Below are 15,060 nucleotides of genomic sequence, written 5' to 3'. Positions count from 1 at the left end.
GCAGAAAATGCCTGCCTTTTTCCTCAATGAAAATGAAAAAATGAAGTGAAGAAATGTAAATCTAAAATGTAAAATACATCAGCTTGAGTCTGGGCAAAAAGGCTGTGCTGGAAACCTCATCCATTCTGGAGAAAGTTGAGATGCTGCAGCCAGCTTCAATGAGGTTGTGGTTTAACCTGCTGTATATAATTTATACATTTTATCTAAAAATAATTTTTCTCCTGATTAAACAAGGCCATTTTTATGTTAATGATCTTGCAGGCTTCTATAATTTCCCGGAAAAAAGAAGCCAAGGCAGAAGAGCTTCAGGCTGCCAAGGAGGAGATGTCCAGCCTGGAGAAGCAGGTGGAGCAGAAGAACAGTCAGGCCCACGGGCTGGGAGGTTCTGAACTCCTGACTGAGGATGAGGTAGGGATTTGTAGCTATTTTCAAATGATTCATTTCTCTTATTCACATTGTGCCTAATCCATTGCAACGTGTACAAGGACTCAGTGTTGGGCTGGATTAATATTCCAAATAATGGCAATATCATCACAGTGGTGTGATGGTGAATAACTAACCAGAAAGGTCAGTATGATTATAAATAATGTAAAAAAAATCTGTGTTATTATAAAGCATAATAGCAGTGATTATCAGAGATGTAATTAGTCCTGTGGTATTTATTACCCACGAAAGTTTTTACTTAAAACCCAAATTTCCCAGAGCCTCCTGAGGTTCAGCTGTGACACCACTTTGGCTGGCACAGACAGTGTGGCCCAGGCACAGTGAGATTGGCAGCTGTACTTCTCAAAGCAGCTTTTTCTGCTTCAGAAGTCTGCAAAGAATAATGAGCTGCAGTTTGCTACTGGTTTGCCAGCAAAATAAATTGACTTTTCTTCAGCCAGTAATTTTTCCCAGTTGGAAAGAATCCTGCTACGGGAACTTACAGGCAGAGTCACTAAACTAAAGAGAATTTTATCTGCATCATTCTCTGAGTTAATATCATTCTCCCATGTATTGTCTTTGCACTGCCACCATTTAGCCAGAAGCACACACTCTTTACTTGCCTGTTCTTTGGTTTTGTGCTTTTTTTACATACTACTAAATACAGGGAACGCCCTTTTTAGAAGGAACTCCCTTCCTAATCCCATAGGACGTGGCTGCTCCACAAAATCAGTTCCTTTTAAAGGATTCTGAAAGTGTGGATGAAGAGTTCAGGTGGGAGGAATGGCACAGGGATGTGGAAATTTGTTTGAAGATGAAGATGTTGGTTTCTCTTCCCATCACACACTGTTCCCTTTCCCTTGGTAGCAATAATAAGATTTCTCTCCACTCCAGGGTTTCCAGCTCCAGTGGGCACATTGCTGGAGCCTTTGACAAGTTTTTAAGCAAAAATTAAAGCAGAAAGCTGACAAATTGTGTTTTGTGACATGTGATGGAAAGAAGTGTTTAATTAATCAACAAGAATGTATTACCAAGACAGCAGCATATGTTTTACATTATCTGCACAGGCACTGTAAGGTAAGAAATAATTGTGCCTATTCTTCAGGAGACAAGAAACTGATCCACAGAAATTTGAGGAGAACTGGGTAGGAAGGAAACCTCACAACATTGTGAAAGGCTTAGTAATGAAAAACTCAAGTTAACTGTCAGACACAAGGAAGTGGCTCAAGACAGAAAAAGGACAAGATCTGTGTTGGACATGGCCTGCATTCCTTTTGTTCAAATATGTTCTGCTTTTGATTTTTAAAATATTTTCAAGTCTTCATTTTGCAGAGAGAAGGATAAATGAGCAATTTGGAAAAAAACCCCTGGCTTAAAATCAGAAGTGTTTGTCTTTTCATAAGAAGCATTTCCTGGTTGTGAAATATTTTCTGCAAGGAAATGTGTACTGGCAAGGAAGTCAATATATAAATCCATGTCCTGTTCATGTTTATTACTTCCTTAGGTGAAGTGCAGTGGTACTCACAGGCACCACTGCAAAGCAGTAAAAAGGGTGTTTCCTGTGCCTAAAGACTAGGAAAAGAATTGAATTCTTGATGGTTTTTGGTCACTTCTGTTTCAAAGGTCATGGTTTCCTCATCTGGAAGGTGGAGACAGTGATGTTTAATTCTTTGTAAATGCCTGCTGCCAGAATTGCAGCCCAGGGCTTTGGTGCTGTGGATTCTGCATCTCCTCCAAGTCCATGGCAAATGCACAGAGCCAGTCCTGCCTCACAGGGGGTGTGAGGAGCCAGGGCTGAGATGAGACAGGGCTGGCAGGGAAGAGGTGATGAAGCAAAAGTGCCATGAGCAGGTTCTCCCTCCCCAGTGAAAGCCTGGGCTCCTCACTCCCAGCCAACCTCCTGCTGCAGGTTTGTTTCTGGTGTGCTCTGCTTCAGGATTTGTATTTTCTGGTTCAGTGCTCCAGCTTTGAGGCAATAGCAGAGGAAATGTTGATTAATGTGGTGGTGAGTCAGTGCTGCAGTTCATGGGGACAGGAGGAGTGTGTCCATTCAACCTTCACTTCACACTCTGACAGCCAAGAGCTTCCTTGCACTTTCCTCTTCCATTTAGTTCCTCCATTTTTAAAAAGGCAGAAAGAGGGAGTTTTAACAATTAGCTTTGCCGTCTTAAATTTAAATAGATTTTTTTTAATCCTATCAAAGTGTTATAGTTAAATCAAAGCATTGTTTTTCTCCTACACCCACCATTTCCAATCTTTGCTTTGTCTCACTTTGCTCTGTCCTGTTACATCCCGTGGCACTCTCAAGACCTGGCAGTGGAAGAATCAGCACCTTCCAAACTGGTGCTCCCAAAGCAGCATTTGGATCTCCAGCTGAGGTGGTTTTAGCCTTTCCTTCACCAAAAGGTCAGGCCTGGCTTGGGTTTTTAGGTGCTGGTGTTTTGCTTTCTTCCACAGTCATGGAGAGCATTGCACTGGCTGTGAGAGGTTTTACACCTGGATAGAACTCAGGAGAAGCAGCAGGGAGTAACCAAGTCACTTACATCAAACACAAAAAAGTAGGAATAAATTGTCTTTGTGGATTATGAAGTCTTTTTAAGTACTTCAATCAAAGTGCAGTGAGCAGGGGGCACAGTTGGCAGCTCCTCACTGCAGCTGTCAGATCCTGAAAATTAGGGAATCACATGTTGACACTTGGAATGCTGGATGGTTCAATTACAAGTGATCCTAGGTAAAGCTGGGCTATTTTTAGCCCTTTACACAACCCATTGTACTTTCCAGAGTTCAGCACAGGGCCCCAAGAATGCTGAGTTTCCCAAGGATTCAGAGTTGTCTCAGAGCTGTGCTGAGCTGCAGGAGTGGGAATTAATCTGGTTTTGAGAACAGGGCATGGGAGCTCCTCTCACTTTGTTCACAGCTGTGTGAGGTTTGCACATGCATTTACTAAAGGAGTTTGATCTTTTTTCCATACAAATGCTCATCCATGCCTACCTGCCCCTGGGAAAACAAGACAAATGTTTCCATTTGCAAATAGAGAAAGCAGCCTCAGACCAAAGATCTTGCCACTTTTCCTCAAGAGCTGTTGATCCATCTGAATCTGCCAGATTTTTGCTGTGGAAATTCCCTGTCACCTGAACCAAACACATGCAGAGATTCAGGCAATCTCCCAGAGCTGAGCACTCCCTGAGCACCCCCTGCCATGGAGAAATCCTGGATCTCACTGACCTGTGGATCTTCCCTGAGCACTGAAAATGGGTTTTCATTATAAATATTTGGATTGATTCAAAGTATTAGCAATGGCTGCTTTAATACTGCTTGCCTGACCAGAAGCAAGCACTCCTGGAAAATGCTAAGGAAGAGTTTTCCTGGCTGAGCTGTGCCATGAGCAGCCTGTAGGATACTTTCATTTTATTAGACTGAGCTTCTACTGCTCTTATCTTTTAGAAGCTCATCCTTCTATGTCTGAGTTATTAACTCTGTCCAACATTGGCTGTACCAGCTTGAATTTAGAGCCTCTTAGTAAAAAAATTGGAAAACCTGTCATGTTCAGGAACTTTTCCTAACTGAATTTTAATACTTTGGACAGTCTGTATCCCATTAATTAGTCTAGTTAGAAATTACAACATCTGTTCCTCAGTTCTTAATGAAAATAGATATAGTCAGCTAAGATTTTCTGCTGCATGAATGCAGAAAATACTATTTTAAAAGACTTGACTCCAAAGTGAGTGATTTATCTGGGATTTGTTCTTTGGAGAAAACAAGCTTTATCCATTTTCTCCTTTAATGATAATCTTGGAATAAGAACCTTGTGAAAACTTCTCCTGGGGCAAATGTGAGGTTAAAGGAGATGAGGTGAGGAGCTTGTAGTGAAAAGCCAAGGCTGCAAAGGGGAGCTGGGCTCTGGTCCTGACCACAGGAGCACCAGGCTGGTGTCCTTTCCTGCAGGGGATAACCTGCCAGGCTCTGGATGCCCCTGGAGAAGCCATTTCTACATCCCAGACTGGATTTTTATTTAGAACTGTTATAGTAATTCCTTCACTAAGTGTGGAGAGACTGAATCTGGTGATACCAACCTCTTCCAGATTCTAATAAATGGAGAAGCATAAAGTAGGTGCATTGCTGAATTCTTCCAAAAAAATGGAGCATAATCCAGGAAATCTGCCCAGGGATGGTGCATGCCTGTGTTCTATGAGAAATCAAAGTCCTGTTTTCATTCACTGTGTTCCATAATCTGCATTCCAGGCTTGTTATGTTACAGTCACCCATAAAAATAGCCAAGTGAAAAGGCAGAATCTTTGCTTGCTTTCCCTTGGATGGTTTTTGTGTCTCCAGGGGCTCTGACTGGGCTGACAGAGGCTCCAGGCTGGTTTGCTTCCACTGCTCCCTTAATGCCAGCACTTGGTTCTCATCCAGTCATTTCATCCCAGAAGCTGAAATAACTGCTCATGTTCAATTGCTTGGGAAAGAAAAGCTACTGGTGGCCATGGCCTTGATGGCCTTGACTGGAACATCACTCATGGGCAGATCCATGGGAATTCCAGGATGAGCCTGCTGAGGTTGGACACAGGGAGCAGCTGCCTCAGTCTGTGGGAAAATGCTGCTGCTCAGGAGTGGATTCCTTTGGTTACTCCACTTGAAAGTGATGTGGCCAAACAATGTTATTTCTCTGTGAACTATTCCAATTATTGAAAAGGCCTTTCACCACAGTAAAATGCAGTGTTTTGTGGCATTGATTTCTCATCAGGAGATTCACATGAGGTGTATAAAGCCTCAGGAGCAATGCTCACACAGATGAAAACATTGGTATTTTATATGTTCTTTTCATTTTTGGAAACCTATGGAATGACTCAGCTTTTAGGCTGAATAAGCCTAATTTTGCTGTAAGATCCCTACAAGCTGCTGATTTAAGTAGAGTCAAATCTAAGAGCTCCAGTTCAGAACTTGGCTTTGGATCTAAAGGAGCCTTCAGTCAGTTGAGATTTTGAGGAGCTAATCTGTGCTCCCCTTGGAGTAAATCAGGTCTTTGAACATTTTGCCAAATTATTGATTAATTTTCTACACAGATGATCACTTTCCTACTGTTGTTTTTATCTGTTTTACCTTGTTTGCTGCAATAAAAGCTGCGTGCAAGGTTAAGTTTGCTTTAAAAAGCCAGAGGTTGTGCTGACATGCACCTCCTAAAAGGAACAGATTTCAGTTGTCACTGTGAGCAACTTGTAGTTCATTTGGGATGAAATTTGTATTATATAGTCCTAAGTTAATCAACTAATAATAGAACACTGGTGGAATTGGTTCATTAATCAACAAGATCCTTTGACTTCCATTGTAAAATACATTATGCTTTGAATATTGAATATGCAAATACCCTACCTCCCACTCGAGCTATTTTTCAATACCTTAAAAGTGAAGAGCATTATAGTTTGCTTTTTATCCTGGGATGCACTGACAGAAGATCATTCAGATTTGATAGCTCTGTGTGGTCACATATTAAGTTTAATCCTTTACCTCATTCTTTATTATATTCCACTGGTCAAATGAAATGTCCCAAGGATCAAGACAGATGGCTGAGCTTCCCTTAGATTTTCCTCAGCTGGTTGGAGAGATTGTATTTATACTTTGTAATCACTTGGAAATCACAGAAAGCTTGGTATTGTCTAAGGAATTAAAGGAAAAAAAAAGTCTTTTGTATAAATGAAGAGGATGTGATTGAATCTGCTATGAAAAGGAATGAATTTGGTGCTACTGTATTAAATGTGCCAGGGGCTCAGGTGACCTTGTGTATCCTTGTCCTGGGTAGTAGCAGGATGTAGGATGTTATCCCAAAGCCTCACAGAGGCCAATCTGCATAGAGCACATTGAGTAATTTGTGGGTTTGTTCTTTCACCAAAAACGTTTATAGCTTTTGGCTTTAAAAATAGTTCTGGAGCGTAGCAAGAGAGAGGCAGCTTTGGCCTAGATATTGCACAGGATGGCAGATGAACAGGGTTGATTTCATTGTGGGCAGTTTGCCCAGGACACTTTTTATAGAACATACAGTTACTCTGGGGGCTCTTAGCCTTTGGTCACATTGGGGGTTTGGGTTTATTCTGTAGAAGAGAGAGGGATAATTTCACAAAAAGAAAATTTAATGTAAATTTTGAAATTTAAGTTATTTTATGTTTGAATTTCAAACCTGTGTCAGTGGGAGTGGGATTAATTTTCCTCCTGGGGCTGCCTGGTCTGTGCTCCCTCCACACACTGAACACCTCATCCAGGAGCATTCTGAAGCCTGTTCTTACATCATTTACTCTCATAAATTTTATTTGCTTTGCATCTCTGGATCTGAATGCATTTTTTGAGCTGTGACTGGCATTTACCTTGTAGCTCTCATGTAAAATCCAACAATAAGAGCTGAGACTACATAACAGATGGAAAACATTAAAGCACAGAAAAATCTTACCTGTTCGTTTCAGCCCCTGGTGCTTGTGTTACAAACTGAACACACACAGGTCCAGGTGTGAATTAGCTAAGGCTGTTGGACTGTAAGGATTTTTATTATTTTACTCAGTTTTTAATAAAAATATAAATTCTCCATTGCTTCAGATTTTGAGTGAAATAGATACTGCATTTCTCCGTTTCTGTGCAAGGACTCTGCTTTTATTTTCCTGGGTTTGAAACCTTAGCCAGCAATATCATCCAGGTCTGCAGGAGTCAAGGAAAGAGAACAACAAGTTTTAACTACTGAGAACATTTAAAAAAGGAATCTTTTCCCATGTCCTCTTTCCTTCCAATTTAGCTGCTGGCTATTACCATGTTTTGGTCTGTAGGGCTGGGGCTCTGTTACAAGTGCAAATTACTGTTGCATTAAGTTTTTATTATCCATGACTCCCATAACGTTTTGCAAGGAGTATTTACTTTTCCAGCTGTCAAATGGTGGCAAGCAGAAGGGAGTGATCTCAGGCCTGCAAACGAGTGAGCTGGGACAAAGAGCAGAGGAGCTGCTTTCCTTGATCTCCCTCAGTGAACGAACGCAGAGCTGAAAATAAATAGACCCCGGGCATCCTGAATTCCAGCCCTCTGTACTAACCACTGCATTTGGATGTGCAGGACACAGAGGATAATTGCATTTATGCTGTGCTAAGGCCCTGTTGCTGCTCTCTCCCCCCAGTTCAAGCAGTATGTGAGCAGGCTCCGGAGCAAGAACACGCTTTACAAGAGGAGGCGGCAGGAGGTGGCGGAAATCACGGCCGAGTACGGGATCCTGCAGAGGACCGAGGAGCTCCTGCGGCAGCGCCACCAGGCCACTCAGCAGCAGCTGGTACCCTCAGCTGGGGCTGCTCCCCTCCTTCCCTGCCCTGGGAACAGCCTGAGCATCCCAGGATGCTGCTGGGTGTTGTGTATCACCCCCAGCTCTTGCTGCTCCCCTCCCTCCTTCCCTGCTCTGGGAACAGCCTGAGCATCCCAGGATGCTGCTGGGTGTTGTGTATCACCTTGTGCTGCTCCCCTGCCCTCCCTGGAACAGCCTGAGCATCCCAGGATGCTTCTGGGATTATTCCAATGTGTATCACCTTGTGCTGCTCCCAGCCCTCCCATCCCAGGATGCTGCTGCCATTATTCCACCATTATTCCAATGTGTATCACCTTGTGCTGCTCCCCAGCCCTCCCTGCCCTGGGAACAGCCTGAACATCCCAGGGATGCTGCTGGGTATTGTGCATCACCCCCAGCTCCTGCTGCCCTCACTGAAGGAGCTTTTGGGGTAGAAAAGGGATTTTTGGTTCTTGACTCTGAGGCTGCTGTACTTTGTGTCCATCAGGACTGGTCTGCAGCTTCTTTTTAGACTGAGGGGCCTGACCCTGCTTTGTAAAGTGGATGGTAAATCTGTACAAATGCTGCTTAGGGCAAGGCTGGATGCTTAAAGTAGTTTTTTGTAGTGAGGGCTTAGAGAATGGCCAGCAGCAAATAGGATCCAAGTTACTGCTGTAAAATATATAGGAATGGTATTTAAAGAAAGAGCAGGCAAGAAGGAAACATTCTAACCCCACAATATTTAGAAGAAAATGCGTTTAAATTTAAAACTGATGAATCTTCCTTAAGCCAGAAGGATTTCTGCTCTGGATAACTGTAAGCATCCCAAATGCAGGAACACTCTGTGGTATTTTCTTCCAATCCCTGTATTCTTGTTACCAAAATAATTTACAAAATAATTTGCTGCATCTTCTGATCAATTAGACAGATTTTACACATTGAACTTCTTCAGAGCCTAACCTCCAGCCCATTTTGCTCTGTGGAACCTCTCTGTTCACTTCACTGAGCATTGGGTGACCAAATTTTGTATTTACAGAGGGGTTTTATTGTCCTGCTGTTCAGGCATGAGATAAAATCTACTTTTCCGGATGCTAGATTAATTATAATAAATTGATTAATAAAATAAAATAATTATAGTACTTACCCTTTTCACTTCTTCACAGTATTTGGCTCCAAGAAGGAATTTGCTGTTTCTTGGCTAATGGACTCACACCAGCATTGATTGTTTGTGTCTGCAGCAAGCAATTGAGGAGAAGAAAGGAATCTCTGGATACAGCTACACCCAGGAGGAGCTGGAAAGAGTCTCTGCAGTGAAGAGTGAAATGGATGAAGTGAAAGGCCAGACATTAGATAACATGTCTGAAATGGTGATTTTTGTCTTAAACTATTGCATTTCCTCAGTTTGAGTATCTGGTTCTTCAGCATATAAAACCCAATTTAATGTTTTTGTTTGGGTTTATAATTTTCCTTTAATCTGTGTTTATACACATATAAATATTTCTAACAAATACATCTGCAAAGATGATCTTGACAAAGTTTACTAAAATGTGCATTTCTTTTCTTTAAAATCCTACAAATAAATCCTTCTTTTATCCCCTTCAGAAACTTAAGGGGTATCAAATCTTCTTGCCTTTGATTTTTTACTTTTTTGGTGATTTCAGAAGTGGTTTCATATTTGTTCTTATTTGACACATTATTTGAAAGAGACAAATGGTTTGAATGTGTAATGGAGGCTTTTTCTAAAATGTTTGTAAATCACTGGAGTTAAACATTTGTTGAAAAGATACTTAATATGATTAAAGAGCTAAATAGCTTGTCTTTTTCTTTATAGCCTGATTTTCAATTGCCCTTAGAACTGTCATGTTTTAATTTACCTGCCCACATAGCCATAGAAGCAAGAAAGAACTTGAATTTCTAATTTAAAAATATTATAAGAGACAAAAAAGCAAAACAGCATCTTTTTAACTCATTAGGGCACTTCTAAAATACAATGGTGTAACTAAAATAGAATTACTCTCAAACAGAAAGGTGGATGCAATTTGAATTTTCAGTCTAAATATATCAGAGTGACTCAGTTTTAGCATTTTCAAGCTTTATTTAACCTATGCAAGTGTATTTGTTTTCTTAAGGATTTCTTCCTTTCTCTGAGCCCCCTCTGTGCATCCCCTTCATCTCCCCTGCTCCTTCAGCTCTTTGGTGTCTGCCCCAAGGGCAGTGCCCTGGACTTCTTTGGATGTCCTCAGTTGGAACAGTGGGAGCAGATTTTGCCTCATTTGTGGGAATGACCCCACTGCCAGATGGGCTTTTCCCCTTTCTTAATTAGGCCTGAACTTCAGTTGGATAATTAAGGTTTCATCACACGTTTTTTCTCTCTGTATTTTTCACATTCCTAATTACATAAATGTACAATGAGGGTTATAGAGTTAACGAATATTATCTTGTCCCTTTCTCAGGTGAAGAAGCTGAATGCCATGGTGGCAGAGAAGAAGGCAAGCCTTGCTCCTGTCATCAAAGAGCTGAGACAGCTGCGTCAGAACTGCCAGGTTTGTAGAAACACTCCTTTCTTTCTGTGTAAACCGAGTCAAACCCACAAATAAATCCAATTTTCAGATCTCTGAAGGGCTCTACAAGGACATGATCAACTCTGAGGGAAAGCTGGAAATAGCAGAATGTGTCAACAGTGTTTGCAGCAAGCAACGTGCTAAAGGTTGGGATTTGTAAAAGCTGACAGTGCAGGCACAGAATTCAGTCCTTTCTAGCAATTTTAAAAATTACTGCATCAGGGAAAAATGTGAAAAGTCATAGTTCAAACCCAAAGCAAAGCTAGTTTCAGATTAGTTGCAAAGCTACTTCTGTATTTCAGCATTGGTGATCCCAACCAACGCTGTTTTTCTGAGTGGATTGCAGATAACTTCTCATCCAAATGTTGGCTGCATTGATCTAATTCCTGCTTTAGTCTGTGGCTCTGACAGATTTGTCCATTTGTTCTCAACATTTTATAGAGAGCTGGGGAAAAAAAGTCTTTTGGGTATACAGCTGCCATAAGTTGGCTCATTACCATGGAATTAAATAAACTGATGCATTTATCTATCAGTGAAATTTCCAGAAAACCTACTTTTAATGGTTCCATTCAAAGTGTCAGCAGATGAAATCCAGCAAAGAGGTTGATTGTGTACAAGTGGAAATCTGGCTTTTCATAGGGAACACTTATAGTGATCCTTTCTTAATGTCTGTTTTTATAATTATTTGTTCTTTCTTTTTGCAAACACAGCCTTGTTACCCTGGCAGGGAACAGAGGGAATTTCCTTCTCTCTGATCCCCAGGATGGGGGGGTTGGTGGCCTCCCTGTGTAACCACAGCCAGTGAGGTGACACTCCAGGAGCTGGGGCTGGTGTGTGAGGGGCCTGAGTGTCACGTGCCAGCCAAAGGAAGATTTCACTGATGTTCCCTTTTGCCCTTTTCACCAAGGAATTAACTCAGGAATGTGATGAGAAGAAGATGCAGTATGACAGCTGTGCGGCCGGGCTGGAGACCAATCGCTCGGCGCTGGAGCAGGTGAGGTGGGGCTGGGGCTGGCTCTGGCTCCTGCACTGCATTGATGCTGGGCTGCAGTGCTGCCCTGCCTCCCCAGCATGAGCAAAGCACAAATCAGTGAGTCACTGTGACCCCAGGCCATGCCTGCAGCTGCTCTGGGGGTGGCTGCAGTCACACAGGTCCTGAGCAGCAGCACATGGGCTCAGGGTGCTTCGTGCAGCTCTGATCAGCAAGGATGAGTCTGCCAGAAATGCTGCTGCCCTGCACAGTGTCTGTTAGGGAAGAGTTTGGCCATAAAATAAAGATTAATTGATCGAGACAGATCTTTATATGTAGTTAGCAGTTTCACTGCATTAGCAACAAATTCAGTGGATAATTAATGACTGAAACTGGTGGTGAGGAGACTTCATTAAGTGGGACTGTCTTGTATTCCTGCTTTGTCTCACTCCATCACTCCTGTGAATTTTGACTGGGCTTGCTTTCTCAAGGCCTTGCCCTCAGAAGAATATACTGCAAGGTAAACAGGGAGTTTAAAGTGTGGGTGGATATACAGTTATTTTCCTGCTCTAAAAGTTCCTTCCTACCATATGGACCTGGTATGAAATGGACCTTCCAAAGGAACTATTTTACAACAGCAATCAAGGCCTTTTTTCTTGGCAGACAACTCCTAGTGATTTTCATTGTGGTGACAATCACAGCCACTGACTGACCTGGACAGGAGCTGAACTGTACAATTCAGTTTTCCAGCTGATGGTCTGGAAATCACACAGTGACAGAGCTCTGGAATTGCAAATGTTGTGCAGGAATTCCATTGGGATCATGAGGTTTTTTGGGAATGGACCATTTAGAGATGGAGCAACCCACTATGTCCAGACTCCTCCATATAATTATTGATTGGTGGTTAACATACTGCTGGCATGTCTGTAGCTTCTAACATGCACTTTGCAGATGTGTTCTAGGAAATGCTTGTTCACAGCTGTGCCTGGCACTTCAGATGTGCTGAGGAACAGGAGTCTTGGCAGCACTGCTGAAGTGTCTGCTACAAGTCAGGCATTAATAAAAACCTGTTAACAGCCATTTTGCATCTCTGACTGTGACTGAAATTGTCTTTCACTCTAAAAGAGATTTGTGAGAAGCCCAAATTTTATAAACATTTTGAGAAATTATCAATTTGGTATTATTATTATTATTATTATTATTATTATTATTATTATTACTACTATTATAAACTCTCATGGTTTGTATGGCAACACAGGACATCTCCTGGGAGCTTGCAGTCACCATGTGCTTTGTAATTTTATTCTTTTCCCACAGGAAGTGAAAGGGCTTCTTGAGGAGTGTGCCCAAGAAGAGAGCAACTACCGTTACATTAACTGCATGAAAAGGGTGAGAGCACAAACTGTTCACTGTGAAATGAAATGGCAATTATACATACACACCCATGTATGTATTTGATGGTGTGTTCCTTCCCAGAGCCTGGAGGTCCAGCTGCAGCGTGCCAAGGAGGAGATGAAGGCCTACGTGTCCCCAGAGCCGCAGGAGCGGCGCAGGGCGGTTCGGTGAGCGGGGCAGGGCTCTCTCCCCTGGCAGGATTCTCTCCCTTTGGCAGGATTCTGTCCCCTCAGGGTCACCTGAAGGAGATTCACAAACTGAGGTTGAAGTCAGGAATTTTCTTATTGGCATTTGGGTTGGAGGAGTTCACCTGATAAATTTAGAAACACTATAATAATCTAAAAATAAGCGTCTCAGATTCCAGCCTATACTGCTGTGAACTACAAGTTCTGTCAGACATAGCAGGAGATTTGCCCCTCCCACTGGAGATTCTCAGCCCAGGACAGGCTCTAACTGGCAGCCCCACACCCTGAGGATGGTTCTGCACCATCCCATGAACCTCCATCCTTACCCTCAGTTTCACTGACTCCAGTAAAAAGCCACTTCCTTCATCCCAGGACTCTTTTCAGGACCCCTCGCCTTTGACTGGCAGCAAGAGAAACAGGAAATACTATAAATTGAGCTGCTGATTATTTTTGGTGTAGTTTTCTATTTTAAATAGAAATTTTTCCTGCCAAAGATGGAAATGTTTTCTGAGAATAAGATATTTTGGATTCATTATCTGTGCTAAGTCTAAATGTTACCATGTCATAGAGATTTTTTACACTTAACTAAGTGTAACTTAACTAAATATTTTCGTGAAAGTATCCTGTTGAAAATTTTGTATATGTTCAATCTTCTAATACAACGTAAAAGCTGAAACAAAATTCAGGCAACAGTCAACAAACTGTTTCAAAATTAAGCATCAGGAAAATCCAAAACATTTATAATTTCCAGTTGGTAAAAGTGTCAAAATACCCAGAACTTATTCTTCATAATTAGCTCTTCAAAGTTTCAGGATATTCCATGAAATAGAAATTCTGTTTTCCAGAAAAGTAAGTCTTAGATCCTTGTTGTCAACAAAATAATCCAGTTGGTGTCAGTAGTTTTACAAGGTGGTCTTTGCTTTCCCACCACAGTACTTCCCAGTCATGAAAACGTTTATCAAAACAGTTCTAAAATTCATGTTTGCTCAGTTTTATGGCCATTGATAGGGAAATGTGTCAGACAGTGGGAAAACTCCAGGGATTCTCTCAGGGGAATCCATCAGAGCCTTTCCTGAAGCCCCTTGCACTGGTACCAGTGGAGCTGCATCTCCATGGTCTAGAAGAGGAGGCAGAGATCTCCAGGAAGGGAAGGACCAGAGTAACATCCATCACAGAGACCTTCTGCAAGGATGGGAGGCACGGGAGTGCTCAGACACTGGGTACTAAAGAGTGTAGCAAAGTAAGAGCAAGCAAAGAATCAAAACTACAAACGTTGGGGAGGGAGAAGGATGAGCAGAGAAAAGGTGATGGAGGCTGAGAGGGCTCTTGCTCTATTTCACAAAATAATGAAAGGCTGTAGGAAATAAACATTTATCTAATGAAGGAAAGATGAAACAGCACAATTAAGCAGAAGGCTGAACAGATAAAACTTTAGTGATAATGTGAATATTCATGAGGATGAGGACCTGAGGCAGCAGGGTCAGACAGTGGGGAGTGGGAGCTCAGGTTGGTTCACTCCAACTCAAATCCTTGGGAATTGGACATCCAGGATGTGGGGATTGAACACCCAGGATGTGGGACTCACACAGAGCAGCCATCAGAGCCCAGTGCTGGGACAGAGCACGAGCCCAGCCATGCAATCCCAGGTATGGGCAGGGAATGTGAGCAGGCTGTCACCCCTCTGTGCTGTCCCTGTTTCACTTCCCCACTGTGGAAATGATCCTCCCACAGGGACCAGCCACAGTCCTGACCTTGCTGAGAGGTCACAGAGCTGTCTCATTTCAATGAGTTACAGCAAAGTTCAGTAGAGAGATCTTAGCAAAATATAAAATGAGACGATGACATTTTTCTCTAGACATCCCTTTAGAACCTGAATGTATTTTTCAGCAAGTGCTGGAATGTAAATGGAGTAAAAATGAACCATAAATAGAATTGCACTTTCCTAACAACGTATTGAACAAAAAATGTCTTAATTCAGACCCTCTTTATTGAATATAAACTCTCTGTTCCGTGGAGTCACTTGTTAGGAATGTGAAAAGTTAATTTTCTTTTCTAAAAATAAAAAGTTGTAGGGTTTTAACAAAGTTATTAAGTTACATTCTTTCCAGTCATCATTATAAATAGTAAAGAAAAACTTACTAGGAAAGACGTAAAATCTTCTGATGATTGCTTTAAAAACTCTACTTTAAAAAAAAAAAAAGAAGAACACGTGCTGTGTGCCAGGGCAAAGCAGCAGCTTCA

At 42.0% G+C, this 15,060-nt stretch overlaps 1 protein-coding gene across 1 annotated transcript in view; it reads left to right on the top strand.

Annotated features, from left to right (window-relative positions):
- Nucleotides 1-15,060, top strand: part of IFT81 (intraflagellar transport 81) — a 37,191-nt gene that overhangs the window by 18,492 nt on the left and 3,639 nt on the right. The window contains exons 10-16 of the mRNA XM_005424018.2: nt 262-408; nt 7,571-7,720; nt 8,947-9,075; nt 10,162-10,251; nt 11,177-11,263; nt 12,557-12,628; nt 12,716-12,801. Coding sequence (XP_005424075.1) covers nt 262-408; nt 7,571-7,720; nt 8,947-9,075; nt 10,162-10,251; nt 11,177-11,263; nt 12,557-12,628; nt 12,716-12,801 — 761 coding nt within the window. The remainder of the gene's footprint in view (nt 1-261; nt 409-7,570; nt 7,721-8,946; nt 9,076-10,161; nt 10,252-11,176; nt 11,264-12,556; nt 12,629-12,715; nt 12,802-15,060) is intronic.

This window comes from Geospiza fortis, unplaced genomic scaffold (genome assembly GCF_000277835.1).
Source record: "Geospiza fortis unplaced genomic scaffold, GeoFor_1.0 scaffold145, whole genome shotgun sequence".
Lineage (NCBI taxonomy): Eukaryota > Metazoa > Chordata > Aves > Passeriformes > Thraupidae > Geospiza > Geospiza fortis.
This window is presented reverse-complemented; position numbering and strand designations above follow the sequence as displayed.